The sequence below is a fragment of the Nelumbo nucifera genome, chromosome 3 (assembly GCF_055504915.1).
Source record: "Nelumbo nucifera cultivar China Antique chromosome 3, China Antique-T2T, whole genome shotgun sequence".
Classification (NCBI taxonomy): domain Eukaryota; kingdom Viridiplantae; phylum Streptophyta; class Magnoliopsida; order Proteales; family Nelumbonaceae; genus Nelumbo; species Nelumbo nucifera.
The window spans coordinates 41137746-41158038 of NC_142651.1; the positions used below are offsets into that span (position 1 = coordinate 41137746).

General features: G+C 39.7%; 1 protein-coding gene across 2 annotated transcripts; it reads right to left on the reverse strand.

Annotated features, from left to right (window-relative positions):
* Positions 1-1262: 1262 nt before the first annotated feature.
* Positions 1263-19981, reverse strand: SEH1H (Transducin/WD40 repeat-like superfamily protein). 2 transcript variants are annotated; one of them, XM_010268160.2, is made up of 8 exons: positions 19725-19979; positions 18870-18981; positions 18273-18373; positions 4186-4263; positions 3082-3237; positions 2209-2321; positions 1821-1947; positions 1263-1641 (listed from the first exon to the last, which is right to left on the reverse strand). In XM_010268160.2, the coding sequence occupies exons 1-8, from the start codon at positions 19881-19883 to the stop codon at positions 1510-1512; spliced, it is 978 nt and encodes a 325-aa protein (XP_010266462.1). In that variant the 5' UTR covers positions 19884-19979; the 3' UTR covers positions 1263-1509. The 2 variants fall into 2 exon arrangements, with proteins under 2 accessions (XP_010266462.1, XP_010266463.1); XM_010268161.3 differs by lacking the exon at positions 3082-3237 and having other exon boundaries at positions 19725-19981.
* Positions 19982-20293: the final 312 nt, after the last annotated feature.

Genomic DNA, 20293 nt, shown 5'->3' on the forward strand with positions numbered 1-20293 from the left:
TTGGAAGCAAAACAGAGGCATCCAAACACTTGGTAGGCAGCGGTGAGAACACAATCTTCACAAAAAGCAAGGGGCAAGTTGGCCTGAAAACGCAGTGCACGGGCATCATTGAGAAGGTGACAATGCAACTATGGTAGTGGTAGTGGAAAACACCATCTTCTTGAAAAATGTTCTGCATGGGTTGAGCAAAATATTCACGTCCATTGTCACTACAAACACAATGCACCCATCAACGAAAATTGGGTTTGCACATAAGAGAAGAAATATTGCGGTTCAGTTAACCGCTGATTTTTTTAGATTAACCAAAAACCGAACCGATCTTTCAGTTTTTCCAGTTTAGTTTTCTCGATTCAGTTCAGTTTTTTAGTTTTTCATAGACGCCCCTACCATCATTAAACAAACGGGCATATCTCTCGCCATGGAGATTAGATTTAGATATAACAGTCATCCGATGATGCTGAAATTCTCTTCCCATGGTAGTTTATTTATACTCCAAAACCCTATGAATCTCGAGGAAGAAGGGGCGGGGGGGGGGGTACTTGTGAAAATTCTATGATGCCGAAAAACATGATAAGACTTTGACCAATCATAACGCCATCCCCCTGAATTTTGATGAAAACCTACCTGATTTGTTGTCGCCACTTTTACGATGCAAGTGGATTGGTCACAAGTTTTTTCGGTACCATGCCTTTCTGACATCATACTCGAACTTATGCATCTCTACCAAAACAAACATCTTTGAGGCTGTCCTGTTCGTTTGGCTGTGTTTGATGAGATATTAAGACTGAATATGCAGAATCAAAGCAATTTTGCACTCTAGTTCAGTTCTTGCAGGAGTTTGGTAACTTGGGATTTTCCATTTTTGCATTCAAAATGAAAGCAAACTTTGCTTTCAAGGAATAGGTTAAGCCTTGAGATTCATGTTTTCACCTATCACAACCAAGCAAGAAGCCAAGACACTGTAACTTCTCACTTCTCAGTGCAAAACGGAACCGATTTGTATCCTTCTATTTTAACAGATTTGCGTTTCACTTTTGGGATTATTACCAAACAGGCAAACACTGCCTCGCAAATTGTGTGGAACTCCTCAACTCTTCATTTACAAATCATCATCTCATCAGGAAAGACAAATCTACGGCTTGGAGACACAGAACAGGTGGGTCAAAGGCCCCAACCCATGACTTGCGACTTATCCCCATGTTTCCAAAATTGGGATCCACCACCAAATGGATACCCACTAAAAGTCTTAAACAATGAAGAAATTTAAAAACAAAAACGTAAATCAACTTAACCAACGAGTCTTAACTCTTAACCATCTAATTAGGGCAAATCTGTGGGGTAATTTTCAGGAACTTCAAAAGAATGCCTTGGGACTTACCTACAAATAAGTGAGGAAAGAAAGATTGAGAGGGAAAACTCTCATTTAACATACCTTTGGGATTAACTTGAGTCATTACATTTTAGTCGAATAGGGATGGTCACTGCAACAGACTGAATGGGGAAGAAGTACTAAGAGGGGGCCCTAAAGGCAGCTTCTTCGTGCCATACACCGTTCAGGTTGGACTGCCACAATCTCACTACCCCATCGCTTCCGGTTGTTGCCAGTGTCATTCCACTCATGTCCCATTCCATTTGCCACACCTAAAACCAAAACAATACATCATTACCAGCAAAGCAATCAATTATCTTCCAACTAAGCTGTTGTAAAGATAAACTAATAATGATGATACAGGGGGCTACAAATTCCAATTTCCATGTGGCATCTTTAACTTTCAAAGTTTATCTTTTATGGAGCAATTTTAAGCATGCATATGGCATACCTCGCCTTCATGACCAGAGAGCAATGCAACCTTCTCCACAGGAAGCCTTCCATCTGCGTCAGGGTTCAGCCCTAGATGCCATAGCACAATCCCCTTGCTTGTTGCAACAGCAACCATTTCATATGGCCTGGAAGTTGGTCAAAAATTTACTATCATCAAATATTATTTTTCTATTATAGACCTAATGCAAAATGCCTCCATGGGTGTGACATCAGGACAAATGATTCACGTCAAATTCACTTGAGATCTAACACGTCTGAGATCAGATATCACCAACATATGTAAAACTTTCATTTATCAAGATGTTTTACATGGCAGACAATTTGAAGAGGAAGCTGACAATGGAGCATGTGCATATGTTTGCAAATTCAGTAGAATATATGCCAACCTTCCAATATTGGGCGCCCATGCAACCACATAGACCTGATCGCCCTTGTCTTCAGGCAAAGCTAACTCTGCAACTGGCAGCCACCGTTGATGAGCCTCGTCAAATTCCCAAACCTGTGTAGTATCCATTAGTGAGAACAAGATAATTCTACCACTTGTTTCACTTTTGACAATTCTCTGAACTTGCTAGCCGCACACATGCATTATTTTTGTTTTTTGTTTTTTCAGATAAACCCTTCCCCTTAGAAAAAAAAACATAATGCCCTTTTTCCCATTTGCAACCTTAGGAAGATAAGATTGGAAATATAAAATGCAAAAAAAAAAACACAAATTCTGGACATGGACCTAAAATCTTAATACCAAAGTGACTACTTTTAGAAGTGAGCGTCAAAGAAATTCTGTGCTGGATATAAAGACATCTAATTGCACCAGAGTGGGATGACTGGAGTAAACCACCCTTTTTTCTGACCTTACTTATTGCAAACACTAATATGAAACTTCAGATTAACTGAATCGTGTTCCAAATCCAACTGAGCTGGCATTTGGACCTTAAATGATAGCGTCATCTATAATTGGATTGTGGATACATCCTGTTACAGGCAGCCAGAAGCCCTAAGATTACTTTTGCAACCTAAACACATCCACTTCAGATTTGGCATACATAGACACTGGCACAAATAAACAAAGAAACATAGGTTGTTGACTTGCATTTCCACACACAAACATGATAAAGTGAAAAGGGAACATATACAATTTGTTAGAAACAATCTACCAGATGTTCTAAATGGTAAGTTTCAGAACTAGGTATTGCCATATCGAAATCATCCAATCTAATCCATTTCCTTTAAGATAGATAGCATGGGGCTTTATATACCTTGGACGAGTTGAACTGCGGTAGATCTGAATTAAAACCCAGAACAAAACTTAATTGATGACTTTCACCTCTTTGAGGATTCCAAGAAATGGATGCAGATGAAGATGATGGCTTCCCAAATATAGTAACTGGATCAATTACATTCTGGATTTCTGCCTGACAAGAGAGAAAGAATGATCACTTCTACAAATATTCATGCAGAAGGCTAGCATCTGAAAGGCTGAAATTTGATGTTTTGATTCACTACCCCTAAATCTAAAAGGCTCGCACAAATCAATTAAAAGAAAATAGCCCTTTGGTTCATAATCCAGATGCAATTTAGCAGCCTTACATACCCAGGTTCACGATCTAGGTAAAATAACCAAGATCCTTGTATTCACATGGGATCAAATTCTCTTGGCACACTCTATGATTGTTATTGGTTGGAAACAAATACACATTTGGCTAGTTGCATCAGACTATCAGAGGCCTGCCATTTTGCAGCTTGTAGACACACCTATTCAAGTGAATGCCAAGGATGGCCAATGACATGGGCAACAGTCATTGCTAATAAGCAGTCTACCCAAAAAGAAAATGTACGAGGTACTTTATTAGCCATCAGCTGGAAAGGGTTTTAGTTTTTTGTTTTTGTTTCATTTGGCTTGCATGACTTGTAGACAGAGGGGCCTACTCCCCTTTGGATCAGGCCCTAAACAACTAACTACTTAGTTGAAGATCATACAGACTATACATCACACTGGTTTGTCAATGCCCATGATGGCATGACATGGCTGCCAGGAATGACAAGTGTTCACAAGGCTGACTAGGCCAACAACAGATTAAAGCTTCCAATAGGTGATTATTGCAATAACAAAAAATCATGCCATGATGGCTCTTTGGAAGAAAACAACCATTAGAAGGAAAGGAAGATTGGATAAGAAATGCATAGACCATTGTCCATGCAACAATATAAGTTAAAATCATATCTTATGAAGCTAGTATATATTAAAAGAAACACAGAAGATTTTTTTGCATCTGACATAAAACATATCAGCAGTAGCAACTTACAAGATACTGAAATAGAACCTAGAAAATTGAAAGATGGAATCGGTTACAGTGGTTTACCTGAAGCTGCCATTTCTTAAGTTCCAACGGGTCCAATAGTTCATAAATTTTAACTTGGCCATCTGAGTATGCAACAACCTATAATAGTAGAAATATAAAGGTAAATGATAAACTGAGTTTAGGTTTCCTTTTCCAAGTTCATTTTTTATAATAACAATCTTTCAATTTCATGTATTATAAATTTTCCAGAGAACTAAATAACCAACTTTTACTGCACCAGACTATGACACTCACAGTTGTCAGGATTCAAATTAAACAAAAACAATAATGACCCTACCTCTCAAATTCATTGATTTTTCTAGATGGATAATAGATGATGCTTCCACACTGGATGCTTGAAGACCAACACACAAGAGAACAATTCTAAGATACATGTGAAATATAAAGCGTGTTTTTTTTTTCTTTTTTGAAAGGAGATAACAGAATTTCTTTAAAGAGAAAACTGGTACATGAGATGATTTACAACAAGAGCAAGGCAAACAAGGGATTTTCCTAACTCAAAAATTATATAGAGATTGCCTAAGCACACCAGATTTTCCTAACTCATCTTCCAAAGAATTTAAATCTCTAGGGATCCAATTAAGGTTTGTATTCATTGTAGTCAGTATATCTCTTGCCTTGGCTAAGTAGTGAGCCAGCCACCAAGGACCACCCTCAGCCTCTCCTAACTAAGTAATTGTGTTTGCTGAATCACCTTCTATGGATAGAGTGGAGATGCCCAAATCTCTAGCAATTAGGAATCCGATAAGGGCAGCCAAAACTTCAGCCTTAGAGGAGTCAGCATTCCCAATCGGGCCACTAAAAGTCCAACAAATGCTCCCATTCCTCTCCCTTAGAGAACCTCCAATTCCTGCTGCACCTGGGTTTCCTAATGCATCTCATCACCCCCTCCTCTCTAGAAATAGGATCCCTAAGAGGTAAAGTCCTAGGGGAAGAATGTAAAATATCTCACATTCCTATACAAATCACTGCAGAAATGTGTCTAAACTCCTCAGAATTGACAGCCCACATGTTACAAAGATTAGCAATGTGGGAAATGAGGTCTTCAAATGATCTGGACTTATCTTCAAAGATGTGTTTATTTCTTTCTCCCCAAACACCCCGAAGTACAGCTTGTGCTACGGCAATCCAATAAATTTTACCCTCCTTCCAAGGCTTTTACCATGTCACTGCCACAGAAACTCCAGAATATAACTAACAAGGTTTAGAAAACGATACCAAATTTTCCTTGTTACTAGGCAATGCAGGAGAAGATGGCCAGCAAATTCATCATCACAATGGCATAACATACTAGCATGGGGGGAGATGTATAATCTTCCTCTGTATTATTTATAAATGAGGTCATAAGTATTTATTCTCTTTAAACAAGCTTCCCACACAAACAAGGAGACTCTAGGTGGGATATGAGAGCACCAAATCTTTTTATAAGGGAAGCTTGAGTGAGATCCTCCAATATGAGAGCCCTGAAAAAGTATTCAGCAGAGAACTTACTGGCAGGGTTGAGTTTCCAGATTGGATGGTCATGGGATGAGGAGGAAATATAAACCTCTATAAGGTTATGCAAAAGATCAGTAATTTCACCAATTTACACTTCTCTCTAAGGTCTTCTAAGGTTAAGGTTCCAATTTGATTCAAGGGGGTAAGTGAGAAGGCATGGGGAAATTGTAGCTTCTTGGATTTAAGAAAGGCTAAAGATTCTAGTAAAGGAGGCAGTCAAAGTCTGTTCTCCCCACTATAGATCTGTCCAAATTTTGATTCTATCTCCATTGTCCACTTTGTATCTTATAAAAGGAATGAAAACATTATAGGTAGAAGTGATACCTTTCCAAGTGTTGGTTGCTTTCACCCTGTTCAAGTGGATCTTACTATCCCAACCTTTTGCGTCCTTCCTATATTTGCTGATGATGAGACCAGTCCAAAGAGCACTGATTTCAATGGGGAACCTCCACAGCCACTTTTTTTTTTATCAAGAATTCTGAGTAGGTTTCATTAATTAGAAAAATTATGGATACAACAAGAAATTGTGAAAGAAACCTGCTTTAGTAAGCTGACCCAAAACAGAATTACAAATGTGCCCAAAACATGTGTTCTTTGAACCCCTTGCTTTGCTAAGCTATCTACCAAACTGTTGGTAGATCTCCTCACCCATCCCACCTGGATTGACATGTCCCTTGACAACCATTTAAATCTTCAGAATTCATTCTTCAGCTGCCATGTCACCCCTTCCCCTTTCTGCAACCATTTTATCACAGTTTTTGAGTCTCCCTCGATGATCAGTCTATTAATACCCAACTCTTTAGCCTTCTCAACCCCATAAGCTGCAGCTAGAAACTCTGCCCTTGCCACATCACCCTGCTCCACAGGACCGGAGTACAGAGCAATGATGTTTCCATCTTCATCTCTAATGGCCCCACAATGCCTGAGGAGCCTGGATTACCCACACAACTCCCATCAAAGTTCAGCTTCTTCCAGCCACCTGTTGGAGGAGACCATGCCTCAGAAAACTGCTGTCTTGTAGATGAAGCAGCAATAAGTCCCCAAACCCTAAAAAAGTCTTCGACCTTAAAAACTAAAAACAACTTCAAGCTTTTTGCCCAATGTGTCACCCTCAATGTTATTGTTTCGACTAATGCATCCTTACATCTTTCCTCTCCTTCAAATATTCTTGCATTTCTTTCCTCCCAAGCAGTCCAAAGTAGTGCTGCTCTAGTACATCTCCATAGGATCCTACCCCTCCTTTTCGTGCCACTAATACTAACAGGGCTGAATAAACCCTCCAATCTGTCAAGAGAAGATCACCTGCACCCAAAAAGGGAAGTAAACCAATTCCAAATAAAACTGACAAAAGGACAAGATATTAGAAGATGGAAAGCAGTCTCACCATTAAACTTACACAGGACACACCAGTTAGGGGACAAACACCAATTTGGTCTTTTTCTTTGAAGTACATCAAAGGTATTAATACAACCATGAAATACTTCCCAACAAAAATCACTGATTTTAGGGGGAATGGGAGGGCACCAAATTTCTTTAACTGGGAAAGGATAAGAGGAGGTGGCAACCAACGAGTGTAGAAAGGATTTACAAGAAAACGACCCGTCAGAATTAAGACCCCAAATCCTAGAATCTGACCCACCTTCTCCCAAGAACACTGAATTCAGAAAGCCTAACAGCTCGGACACTGCAAGAAGTTCAAACTCTCTAAGGCTCCTATTAAAGCAAAAGTTCCAATTCAACCCTAGAAGGTGAGAAGGTTGACTTAGGAAATCTGAAATGGGCCTACCCTTGAACCTGGAAAGATCAAAAAGAGAAGGAAATTTCTCACCTAGAGGAGTATCTCTAATCCACACATCCTCCCAAAATCTGATTTTACTACCAAAAGACAAGTCATACCTGATATGATTTAGGAAAGTAGGGAGAAAATCATGGATGGCCTTCCAGAGAAAAGCCAAGCTAGCCCTATGGAGACATCTAGCATCCCATTTGTTGCTCGACATGCCATGAATGCTTGCAACAACTTTGTGCCATAATTTCTCATTTTCGTTTGGAAACCTCCAAAGCCATTTGCTAAGCAAGGCCTGATTCTTCAGCCTAACATTACCAATTCCCAAACCCCCTTCTTCCTTCAATTTCACCACCTTTTCCCATCTAACCAAATAATTTTTCATTTTTTCCCTAGCTCCCAAAGAAAATCCCTCATGATTTTTTCAATTTTCCTCACTATCCCTTGTGGCATCTTGAACACCAACATGTAGTACACTAGAAGATTTGCTAGGGTAGACTTGATTAGAGTTATTCCCCCCCCCCAATGAGATATAGTTCCTTTTCCACCCCACCAAGCGTTTCTCGTTTCTTTCCACCACTGGAGACCAAAAACAAGCAGATCTAGGGTTATCTCCTAGGGGTAAGCCTAAGTAATTCAACGGCCACTCTCCTTTTTCACAACCTAGGGAATCTGCCAAAAACTTTAATTCATCCTCTTCGATGTTGGTTCCAACCAATAAGCTCTTTGACCAATTGATCCTCAAGTTAGACATCCTCTCAAAGATCTTCACAACCAGCCTCAAATTTTCCACTCCCTCCCTACAATCTTCATCACAAAAAATTAGAATATAATCTGCAAACTACAAGTGACCAAAACATTATCCCTCCCCACTGACCAACCCCTGAATAGCTGCAAGCAATTTGCTCTTGAAATCAATTTACTTAGGGCTTTAGCAATCAAAGTAAATGGAAAGGAAGAAAGGGGGTCGCCCTGCCTAAGTCCACAGAATCCCTCAAAGAAATTATACACTATCCCATTAACTATGACTGAGTAGTGACTAGTTTGTAAACAACCCTTAATTCATTTACACCACAAATTTCCAAAGCCACACCTCCTCATAATATCAATCAAGAAGTTCCAATCCACCAAATCATAAGCTTTTTCCAAATCCAATTTGATAGCCACTCCTTTCCTCTTTAGTCTCTTTTGAGCCTCCCGACATTCATTGGCAATTAAGATTTTATCAATAATCTGTCTATCCTGTACAATGGCCCCTTGAGACTGAGAAACAAGTGGGAGATCACCTTCTTAATCCTCAGAGACAACATCTTTGCTATCACCTTGTAAATATTGGTGACTAGACTTATTGGTCTAAAATCCCCTGAATTCATTGATCACTCTAAGTAGATCTCCTTTGATTATGTCCCAACAGTCTTGATAGAAGGCCATTGTGAAACCATCGGGCCCTGGTGCTTTTGATCTATTCATAGAAAAAACCACTTCCTTAATCTCTCTCTCTCTCTTCAAACCTTTTTTCCAAAACTTGGACTTGAGTCTCCCCCAATGTCTCCCAATCAATGCCTTCAGCCCTCCACCTCTCGAGTAGGGGTCTTTTATAAATAAACCTGAAATGCTCTGAGAATGCTTTAGCAATCTCATTTTGGTCTGTAACCTCATTTTCCCCCACCAATAAAGAAGTAATCATACTCTTCCTTCTCCTTCCATTTGCAATGGCATGGAAAAATCCTGTATTTCCATCACATTCTTTGATCCACCTCTCTTGATTTTTGCTTCCAACATATTTCCTCCCTCAATAGTCTCCCCTAACTCTTTCTTCAAAGACCATCTCAACTGCCTTTCACCTTCACCTAAGGATCCTTCTACCTCTTTGCTATCAATTGCCTCAATCTAGAAAATCAAATCAGCTTTCTTCTCCTCCAGTCTTCCAAACTTCTCCCTATTCCACTCCTTGATCTCCTTTTTTTAACAATTGGAGTTTCTTTAGGAACTTTTGGCTTTCCCACATTGGAGATTAATCCAAGCTATTCCACCAAACCTTGACTTTCTCTTTAAAATCCGGGTGAGAGAGCCACATATTTTCAAATCAACCTCCACATCCACTTGCTAAGGAAAGCTATGTTCCTTTCCTTTATATGCCCAATTCCAAGACCACCTTCTTCTTTTGGCTTAAACACCTAACCCCAACTTATTAAATGTGTACTTTTCTCCCCTCCTCCATGCCACGAGAAGTCTCTTTGTAATTTTTCAATTTGGTTTTTTACTTAAGTCGAGATAAGGAAGACTGATAAAAAGTAAATGGGCAAGTTGATAAGAGAAACCTTGATTAAAGTGAGCCTGCCCACCTTAGAGAGAGTTTTTCTTTCATGTAGCTAGCCTTTCTTTACAATTTTTTGACAACAAGGTCCAAAAAGTTGAGACTTGGGTTCCAACCAAGAAGCATCCCTAGAAAGGAAATGAGAAATGTATCCTCCTTACAACCCAAAATCTCCTTGAAGCTTTCCATAAGAGTCGTATAAAAAATGTTTATATCTAGAATGCTGCTTTTGAGAAGTTCACTTGGAGGCTAGACACCATTACAAAGCATTTGATTACCCTTTTCAGATTTAACACATTTTCCAAATCTGCCTCCATGAATAAAGTTAATATCATCTACAATAAGCAAATGCAAATTGTGGATTTCATCTCTCCCCACTTTAAGCTTTCACCAAGATCAAATTCATTGCTTTCTCAATGATGACTAAAGATATCCACCACCAAAGTAAATAACAAGGGAGAAAGAGGACAACCTTGCCTAAGACCTTGACTAGCATTGGAGTAACCTTTTGGTTCTCCATTTATCAATATTGAAAACCATGTGACACTAATACACCCCTTTCAACTTCACAATTCTCAATAAAAAATTCCAATCAACTTTATCACACGCCTTTTCCAGATCATGCTTCATTACCACACCTGCCTTGTCTTGAAGCCTTCTTTCTTCAACACATTCATTAGCCACAAAAATGCTGTCAATAAGCTGCCTTCCTTTTACAAAAGCACATTACTTAGAGGAGATAACCTTTCGCACCACTTCTTTCATTCTTCCTACCAAAACCATTGCGAAAATTTTGTAAACACTCCCTACCAAACTGATGGATCGGAAGTCTCGAACCTTCAGTGTCCCTTCTTTCTTGGAGATTAGGCTAATAAAAGTTGAGATGCTGCCATAATTCACTATGGCTGATTGACAGAAATCCTTGAACTCCAACAGTAAATTATGTTGTATAATGTCTGAACAGAACTGTTAGAAGAACATAGGAAATCCATCCGGCACAGGACCTCTATTCTTTTTTAGAAAAGGTAAAGTATAATTATATTAATCAATGGTCCTTGTACAAAGAGAAATGATATGACCCAGAAATTTGACACGCAGTTCGCAGACTTACAACAGCGTTCACACACTCGAACATCAACAAAAGAAACTAGTATTCATTCAGCAGAAAACATTAACAGTTGGTCGGTTCTTCGAGAGACCGCCGGCTCTCCCAAACACTCACAATATTCTTTACTCAAAGAAAACATACCACCCCCATCCCCCAAAGCCCCTTCTTATACTCTACTGATAGCATAACTGACTCCCTCTATAAATGCCCAGCTGGCCTAGTTATAAATGCCCAAAAACTCTTCTTATTCATAACTGACATAGCTATAAATGCCCCAAGACTCTCCTTATTCCCTCCAGCTATAATTGCCCTCATGTGATTAATTGTTCAATTATCCCCCCCCCCCTTAGATGATTGTTGACCTTTCCTCTTCCTGGCATTAATTGGGGCCTATCATTACCCGCCGCCGAAAGTCTAACCTTGTCCTCAAGGTTAAAATGAGGAAACTGGTCTCGAAGTAAGTCAAAAGGCTCCCAAGAATCTTCAAAATCAGGCAGGCCCAGCCAATGAATAAGAACTCCCAAACCCGTAGCTCCAGGCATAGTGGATGGACGCACACCCCGTACTGATATGTCCCTGCACAGGCCAAGCAGCAGCATCGCCCAATGCACAGATGGTGTGTCTGCTTTGTCACCTCTTGAAGCATGTCTATTTCCTCCAGCTTCGCGTTTCCAACCTTCAGCCCTCTCCATGATCCTCCACAGCCATCCTGTCCCCTCCCTACATGGTGTGTATTGCCCCCAACTTTCAAGCTTGTAGAAGTAAGAGAGCCTAGCAATCGCATCCACAATATCAGCTGACTCGTCCATCATAATTACAGCAGCTGTCCCTAAACCCGTTTGGACAGCCTGGAGTGCATCAAAATCCATCAACACATCATCACATATGTGCTTTGGAATCAGTGGAACAGAAGAACCCCCTGGTATCACTGCAAGCAAATTATCCCATCCACCTCTAACTCCTCCACAGTGCCTCTCTATCAGCTCCTTCAATGGAATACTCATCTCCTCTTCATTTGTACAAGACTTATTCACGTGGCCTGAGACACAGAATAGCTTTGTCCCAGAATTGTTCTTCCTGCCAAAACTAGCAAACCATTCAGGACCACACCTTAACATGGTGGGGGAAACAGCCACAGTTTCAACATTTGTAACAGTTGTTGGACATCCATATAGCCCTGCCTTAGCTGGAAAAGGAGGCTTCAACCTTGGTTTTCCTTGTTTTCCTTCAAGGCTTTCCAACAATGTCGTCTCTTCTCCACAAATGTAAGCATCAGCCCCATAGTGGATATGAACATCAAAATCATATCCAGGTGGAAAACCCCTGTTATGTCCCTCATGTTGTAAGTTACGTATCATAGCATGCAAAGATACCTGAGAAGAACAGAGAGAAGGATCGCCCTGTAATTTCACCCGGACACCTCCCAAATTGAGCTTCATAGACATGTTGCCCCAATTCATCACTGAGTCCCCGAGGGATGCTAACCAAGGAAAACCAAGAATGACATCCGTAGAGCCCAACTTTAAAGGAAAGAAATCAGCAATGACATCCAATTCGGGTAAGTTGAGGCAAACCTGACGGCAGACTCCGGAAGTTCTCACCTCCTCACCATTTCCCATCTGAACTCCAAATTCATGTGTAGGGGTGCGGGGTAATTTCAATTCTTCCACTAAAGTTTCGGAGATAAAGTTGTGGGATGCACCCGAGTCTACCAATATGACCACCTCACGTGACAAAATGCGTCCATGTACCTTAAGGGAATTTGCCGCACACAACCCAACAAGAGACGAAACACAAAGCGCAGTTGATTCTGGAGCCGGAGCAATTTCAGTGTCCCCGGAAGTGCAGTCCAAATTAGACGCATCAGAAGTAATTTCCTCCACATCATCTTGAACCCATAAAACCTGAAGTGATTTCTGAGCACAACGGTGTCCCGGGCTGTATTTCTTGTCGCAACGGAAGCATAGACCTTTCGCACGTTTCTGCTGCATCTCTTTATCGGTCATCTTTTTGAAAGCAGGAGGTGGGGCCTTAATAATAGGGGCTGATGAAGAAGAAGGAGGGATTGCGGCACATGCAGGTCGGGTGACAGCAGGAGTAGTCACTTGCGAAACCCGTGAGTTAAAGTGGGTTCCAGAGAGGGACGATGTGAGCCCACGAGGAAATGAACCTGATTGATAAGCCCATAAGGCCTGATTCTTCTCCTCAATTTTCTGGGCTGCAACCATTTTTTTGATCAGCCCAACGGGTTCCATCTGTCGAAGTTCGGCCCGGATATCTGGGCGCAACCCATTAACAAAGGCTGCTTCAAGGACTGATTCTGGCAGGTCACATAAGGGAGCGGAGAGCACCTCGAATTGGCGATGATATTCCTTAACAGTAGAAGGCTGATGTAACGAGAAGAGATGCTCCTGTAAATTACCTTCCTGAGTCGATCGAAAACGTTCAAGGAGGAGTTCCTTGAATTCTGCCCAACTCCGAAAAGGTCGCCGACCATCCTCCCAATAATACCACGCCAAAGCATCACCCTCTAAACAGACCACGGCCGCCCGTAGTCGTTCCGCCGAAAGCAAGCCATTAATCTCAAAATAGCGTTCCGCGCGAAAAAGCCAGCCGTCTGGATTTTCCTCATCAAAAATAGGCAACTCCAACTTCCGAGGAAGTGGATCAGAAGTATGTTCCGGCACTGACATTGAAGAAGACGTCGGGAAAGCTGCACTCTTCCCTTTGTCAGCCACACGACTTGATGTGGCTACAGGAGGAGCAATGTCAGTTGTACACAAAGGAGCTGAAAAGGTCTGTTGCTGAAGCAACAGATCAAAACGTCTTACCATGTCTTGAACGCCTCCTTCTAGGGATGAGATCTTCAAAAGTCCTGCTGCTATCTTTTCTGGATCGAGTCACTGAATCTCATCACGTAAGCCATCCACTTCAGAATGCAGAGAAGTCAAGCGTTCTTCGAAACCCTCCACCTGCGATGCCACTTCCTTAGCTGTCACCATGGCCGAGGAAAGATGCGCTCTGATACCACTGATATGACCCAGAAATTTGACACGCAGTTCACAGACTTACAGCAGCGCTCACACACTCGAACATCGACAAAAGAAACTAGTATTCATTCAGCAGAAAACATTAACAGTTGGTCGGTTCTTCGAGAGACCGCCGGCTCTCCCAAACACTCACAATATTCTTTACTCAAAGAAAACATACCACCCCCATCCCCCAAAGCCCCTTCTTATACTCTACTGATAGCATAACTGACTCCCTCTATAAATGCCCAGCTGGCCTAGTTATAAATGCCCAAAAACTCTTCTTATTCATAACTGACATAGCTATAAATGCCCCAAGACTCTCCTTATTCCCTCCAGCTATAATTGCCCTCATGTGATTAATTGTTCAATTATTTCCCCCCCTTAGCTGATTGTTGACCTTTCCTCTTCCTGGCATTAATTGGGGCCTATCAAGAAACTGTACAAAACATAAGCAAAAGGACCTCAAAAAACGGCCACCTTCAAAAAATCTACAGTCAGATGTATCTTCTTTAAAACCTGTATGTATAGACAACCAGCTCCTAAGCAGCTCATTAGTCTTGTTACTGACCTCAGCTTCAATAGAAGCTTTGTGATCAAAAGTCCTGCTGTTCCTTTCAGTCCATACCGCCCACAAAATAGCCAGAGGTAAAGAGGACCAGCACAACTTCCCCTTCTTTGTCATCCCCGGTATGTGCCAAGCCTCCAAGCATTCTTTAACTGAGGCAGGCATACTCCAGCTGACCTCTAAGCACTTTAGAAAATAGTTCCATATCTCTCCTACGAACTTGCAATGTAAAAACAGATGATTAACTGATTCCATCTCCCCGCTGCACAGGCTGCAGTTCAAGTCATTGCATGGAAAACCTTTCTTCAACAGCATTTCTTTTGTTAGGCATTTCTCTAAAACTGCCACCCAAGCAAAAAATTTAACTTTCATGGGTGCCACTGTCCCCAAAATGACCCGGCTAGGAAAACATGTACCATTTCCACCTACTAAATATCTGTAGAAGGATTTAACTGAGAATACTCCTGATTTCTGCCATTTCCACACTCTTGAATCTGGCACATGACCTCTATCCCCATCCAAACTAAAATCATCCCTGATTTCCTTCTCCACAAATTCTCTTTCCAGCCAAGCATTCTTGTCTTTTGACAAAACAGAACCATCCCAGCTACTTAACATAAAGTTTTTGTTTCCTTGGAATACAATTCCTTAAAGAATTTTAGAATGACCTCAACCATTTCCTCTATGTCTTCCACCTCTCTTTGCCCCACCTTCAATTTAGTAATGAGATTTTTCTGACACCTCCCTGAGGCATAACTATGGAAGAATCTAGAATTATTATGACCTTCCTTTTGTGATCCTACTTTTGATCTCTAGATTCTCTACCTCAAAAGCACTTATTCCCTTCTCACTACCTTGTCATATTCTTTCCTTAAAGCCTCCCTTTTAATCCTACCATCTTCATCGAAGACCTCGCTTTTCTCCTTTTGGTCAAGATCCTCCATCTCCAAAAGAACTTTGATTTTTTTCGTTTAAAATTTCTTTAAATTCATCTCTTTCCCAATGTTTTAGCTTCCTTTTCAAATATTTCAATTTTTGCAAAAAGCAAAAGCCTACCCATCCTTCCACCCTACATTCTCCCCACCAGGTAGACACGTTTTGCTGGAAGTCCTCATGTAAAGGGCACACCTTTTCCAATCTGAAAGGGGTTTTTCCTGTAGACACTAATTGAGTTTGTAGAGTAACTGGCCAATGATCGGAGGTACACCAATGTCTAATTTCCTGAACAAGGGTGGGAAAATGTTCCTCCTAATCTGAGGTCATCAGAAATCTGTACAGTTGCAACTTATTACATTTTCCCACAAATTTGACCAAGTAAACTTCCCATTGTGGAGAGGTAAATCCTAGATGTTGTGCCTGGCAATAACCCTCGAAAAATCCCTCATACTCTCTGTTAACCATATGCCATTAGAATTTGCATGACAAAACCTTGTGACATTGAAGTTCATCTTATCTTGATCCATGCAAGTCCGGTTAAAAGAGTACCTTATGTGCATGTCATGCATGCTAGAATTCACATCTACTCGTTGATGCTGCTGTTTATATTATTGGTAGTTCTAGTGAAAAGCAAAACTGTGCATGGTAGTATAGGATTTTTTTTGAAGAAGCTTGTCTTAAATAGGATAATCAATGCTATTGATTACACTTGTGCATTCAATGGGATACCAGGATAGAACTAAGAAACTCAAATCAACTCAACAAAGCCTTATCCCATCATATGCATTAAGAAATGATTCAAGGAAAATATAAAGGAAAAATTCAAATAAATTCAGACAGAAAGACACTTTTTATAGGACAAGGCCTAAGTGGCTATAAGAGTATAATGGAGGATTATGGTGAACGCATGGAGGACATGCATTTGGAGAAAGATACTAAATGAGGAATATGATTTTTGAGTTTGCAACACAATATGATCTTCTAATAGCAAACATATACCTCAAAAGAAGGCACTCCAGCCCCTTTTCCAACCTTCTTAATACTCCATGGAAATAAGAGACTTTTTTAAATCAATACCAGATAAGTAGGAAGAAAAAAGATATATTGTCTATTACTGTTTTAGCAATTAAAGCGTGTGTGTTTCTAATGAAATTTGAGGTAGAGGGCATTTGATTATTGGAAAATTGGAATGGCATGGTACTCTTTTCAATTTAGTCATTCTCCAAGGGATTCCAACACATCAGCTACTCATTCTCCAGTCAGTTACATGGGATCTATACTTAAACTGAAAATATTTACCAGTTCTACATCCTTTCAAATGAATATCTAGTGAAAGGAGAATCATTTAAAAACAAAAAAAAGGAGAATCATTTGCCTCCATATTTTTCTTCTTGATGATCACACCTTGCTTCAGTATCTGTATCACTTGTCTTTTTGTTAACAGCATTTGGGAACATTTCATTGTTTTCTTTGGTGCTAGATGGAAACCTCCATAGGATGTAGAATGTAGATACTCTGTTGCAGCCCAATTTTTTCTCAACAAGTAAGAAAAGAGGAAAGATTATGTAGAGATGCATGACAGAAGGCACCATATGAATAATATGGGAAGAATGAAACTCCAAATTTTTCTCAAATAAAAATCAATCTAATGAGGTATTAAGATATTTGATAAAAATTCATCAGGTGAAGACTAGAAAGGATTTCTCCTGTTTCACCATAGATGATATCCTCAGAGAGTGACAAGTGGTGGCATCAATATCTACTAGAAGGGATAAGAGTACCCCTGCATGGCACTCTCCATTAGATAGAATAAAAATGAATTTTGATGGCTGCAGTATTTGCAAATCCAGGTCAGAAATAGGTGGTGTTTTTGGAGATCACGAAGGAGGCATTACATTGGAATTTTGAGGTCTAATGGGTGCTGGAAACTCAGCAAAGGCAGAAACACAATTTGTGCAATAAGGACATAGATTGGCAAGGACAGGGATCCAGAACTTGGTTATAGAAGGAGACTCACAATCAATTATTGGCTGATTGAAGGGAGAAATGGAAGGACCATGGCATTTAAGGCACCAAGACGCCTGGCTATTACCATAAAAGTAGAGTTTTCTTGGATCTCTTCGTCTGCAAACTCCTTTGAAGATTCCTTAGATCCAAATGAGGTAAATGAACAACCAGTGACCGGGTGTGGGTATCCATTAGTCTAAAGGAAGCTTCTGCTTTTTGCTCTAACAGGTGAGGAGAGATAGAATAAGTATCATACCATAAATACCCTGTATATTCTCTCAATAGAAACAAAATCATTATCAGTTACTGATGAAAAAAAAAGGTATCACTTACAAAAATGTCCCTATTTGATGATAGAACTTAAAAAAGGTAAGTTTGAATTTAACCAAAATTAGGTAGTCAAAACATGCCAAATGAGAAGCCTCAGTGCCTATGTTGGTTTTTCTTCAAGAACTACATTTTCCTTTCTAATTCAGCCCCACTTACCATAATATGGGCAATTTGGAGAATTTTACTAGCAATTAAGTATCACGGTCTATAAGTACAATGTAAAAATCTCAGATATCATATAAACACAATGGCATATATATCCAGGAAGAGGTTCATTGGACTACATTTCTCTGAAATTAAAGAAAAATGACTAGGCAAATTAGCAAATACAAATTCATATAAATTTCAAGTAAAATTGGAATATTATAGTTAGAAAACAAGCATATGGAAGATCAAAAGATCACTAAAACAAGCACAAGAAGTCAACTGCAAATTAGCTTTTCAATAATGGAGTAAAACAAATAAGAAAAAAAGAGAACAGGAAAAGAGTAAATACTACTAGCACTGACCATTTTCAAACTTGTTTGGGACATCCCAAATTGGAGGTCCAGCACTCGAGCTGCATTGCTTTCAAAGTGTTTACATACCTTCCATTTTAGTGGATGTGGACCTAAAAGATAGAGGGATAAAAAAAGATGCCTCTTATATTATTGTCAAATATGTAGCTATGCAACAGATTTATATTTGAGGAATAAAGGACCAAAAACTAACAAAAGAGTCAAGAAGAAGCAAGTGCGGCCCCTTTCCCTAAGATGGGTAAATGGGAATTCCAAATACAAAGCACTATATTGAGAGAACTACAATTCAGAATATTCAAGGCAGTCTTACCACTCAACCTCATGGCCTAGATGCTTACTCTGTCCATTCCTCCCACCCCCTCCCCCCCCCCCCCCCCCCACAAAAAAAAAAAAGAAAAAGATCATTTACTGATCTTGGAAGCCACTTGATCGACAGGCATACAGACTTTCAGCAATAATGTTTTATTGTAATGAAAATATCAACATTTATGGATGTCGAAGTTATGGTTTATAACTTATCAGATAAAAAAAAGAGCTAAAAGCTTGCAAATTGGAAACTTCTGATATCAGAAGAAAACAACTATGTACCTTCCTCAATTTCCTCCCATAGTGATAATTTTCCATCTAAGCAAATGCATGCAACTGCATCACCATATTCTGGAGGAATCCAAGTAACTTTTGTAATACTTGTTTCATGTGCCTATAAGACAGTTCATAATCAAAATATCAGGAAAAATTAAAAGGTTGTTGGAGAAGCAAAATTTTGAGGATGAATTTGCAGAATAACTTTTGCGATACCCTGCAGTGTTTATTGTTTATAGCTTTATGGGCCATCCGGCCATGACTCTCGCTGGAAATCATTTCGTATCAATGATCTTCTCATAAAAAGAAGAGGTGGAATAAGAACATTATCGAATAATAGTAGATATTTGTGCGTATCGGTTTTTAATAGAACACCGGATGCACACTCAGTCTATAAACACGACTTGTATCAAACACAACGAATAACTAGATTCAGCAACTGAAGACGTAGCAAATGCCATGTCAGCTATATGGAAGCTATCTAACGCTTAACAAAATAAACAGTATTCCATAACAATGAAGTTCATCATACCAGAATCCATCCCTTTGTGGTATCTATCATTTTTGTCTAACAATCTAAGCAACTCCATCAAATTGAGAACATAAAAGTCCAAAACAAACCTGACAAATTAATCAATATTTCAACAAATGAGGTGCTTTAACACTCATAATATTCATACCAAAATCCTCAAACTAACACAAATATTCCACGGTATGAACCAACAGGGATAAATTACGCCGATTTGGAGTAGCTTATTCTATCAAGAGCATCGGAACCTTTTATTCAAGTTTTGGATCGATTACCACTTGGACATAAAGAGAAAAAGAAAAGGAGAAAGGAGAGAGAAGAACTTCACGAACCTTACATCTAGACGTGCAGGTGAAGGTCGAAGAATCTGGGTCGGGAGAATCAAAAATCGCCAGTATTCCATCTGACGATCCCGTCGCCAATCTCTGGCAACAGTAGTTCCAAGAAGAGCAGCATGTACCCTTGTCCAGCGTTACCAGAGATTTCTCCATGACACTGCCACTGCAACAAGTCTGCTTTCACTCCAATGCCAGCCTCCTGCCTCCTCAAATCGCTGTGACACAAAGCCAAAGCCATAGCCCACAGGGCAACTTTTGTTTATAATGTGGAATAACACTTGCAAAAGCTTTGTTCCCTTTTCTTTTTTATTTAATTTTTTTGGGTAAAAATTCTTGCAAAGTAATTGAACAAGGGGAACTCTGCTGCTCACTTAGGTTTTGTGAGCACTGAACACTTGATGTTAAAATTATTTATTTAATTTTTGTTTTATTTTTGTACCTAGAATATTATTTCTATCTTTGTACTATTTAATTTTTAAAAGATTCTTTGTATTATTTAATTAATCATTTATTTATTTGGGTTGGATACTTCATGGTTCTAAAAAATGAGTTTCAATTATAAT

Excerpts from the sequence above, each read along its gene's own strand:
- SEH1H (XM_010268160.2), bottom strand. The coding sequence starts at position 19,883 with ATGGAGAAATCTCTGGTAACGCTGGACAAGGGTACATGCTGCTCTTCT. Across the intron at positions 18,982-19,724 it reads CCTGCACGTCTAGATGTAAG|GCACATGAAACAAGTATTAC; the intron begins GTTCGTGAAGTT and ends ACTGTCTTATAG. Across the intron at positions 1,642-1,820 it reads TCTCTGGTCATGAAGGCGAG|GTGTGGCAAATGGAATGGGA; the intron begins GTATGCCATATG and ends TTTTGGTTTTAG.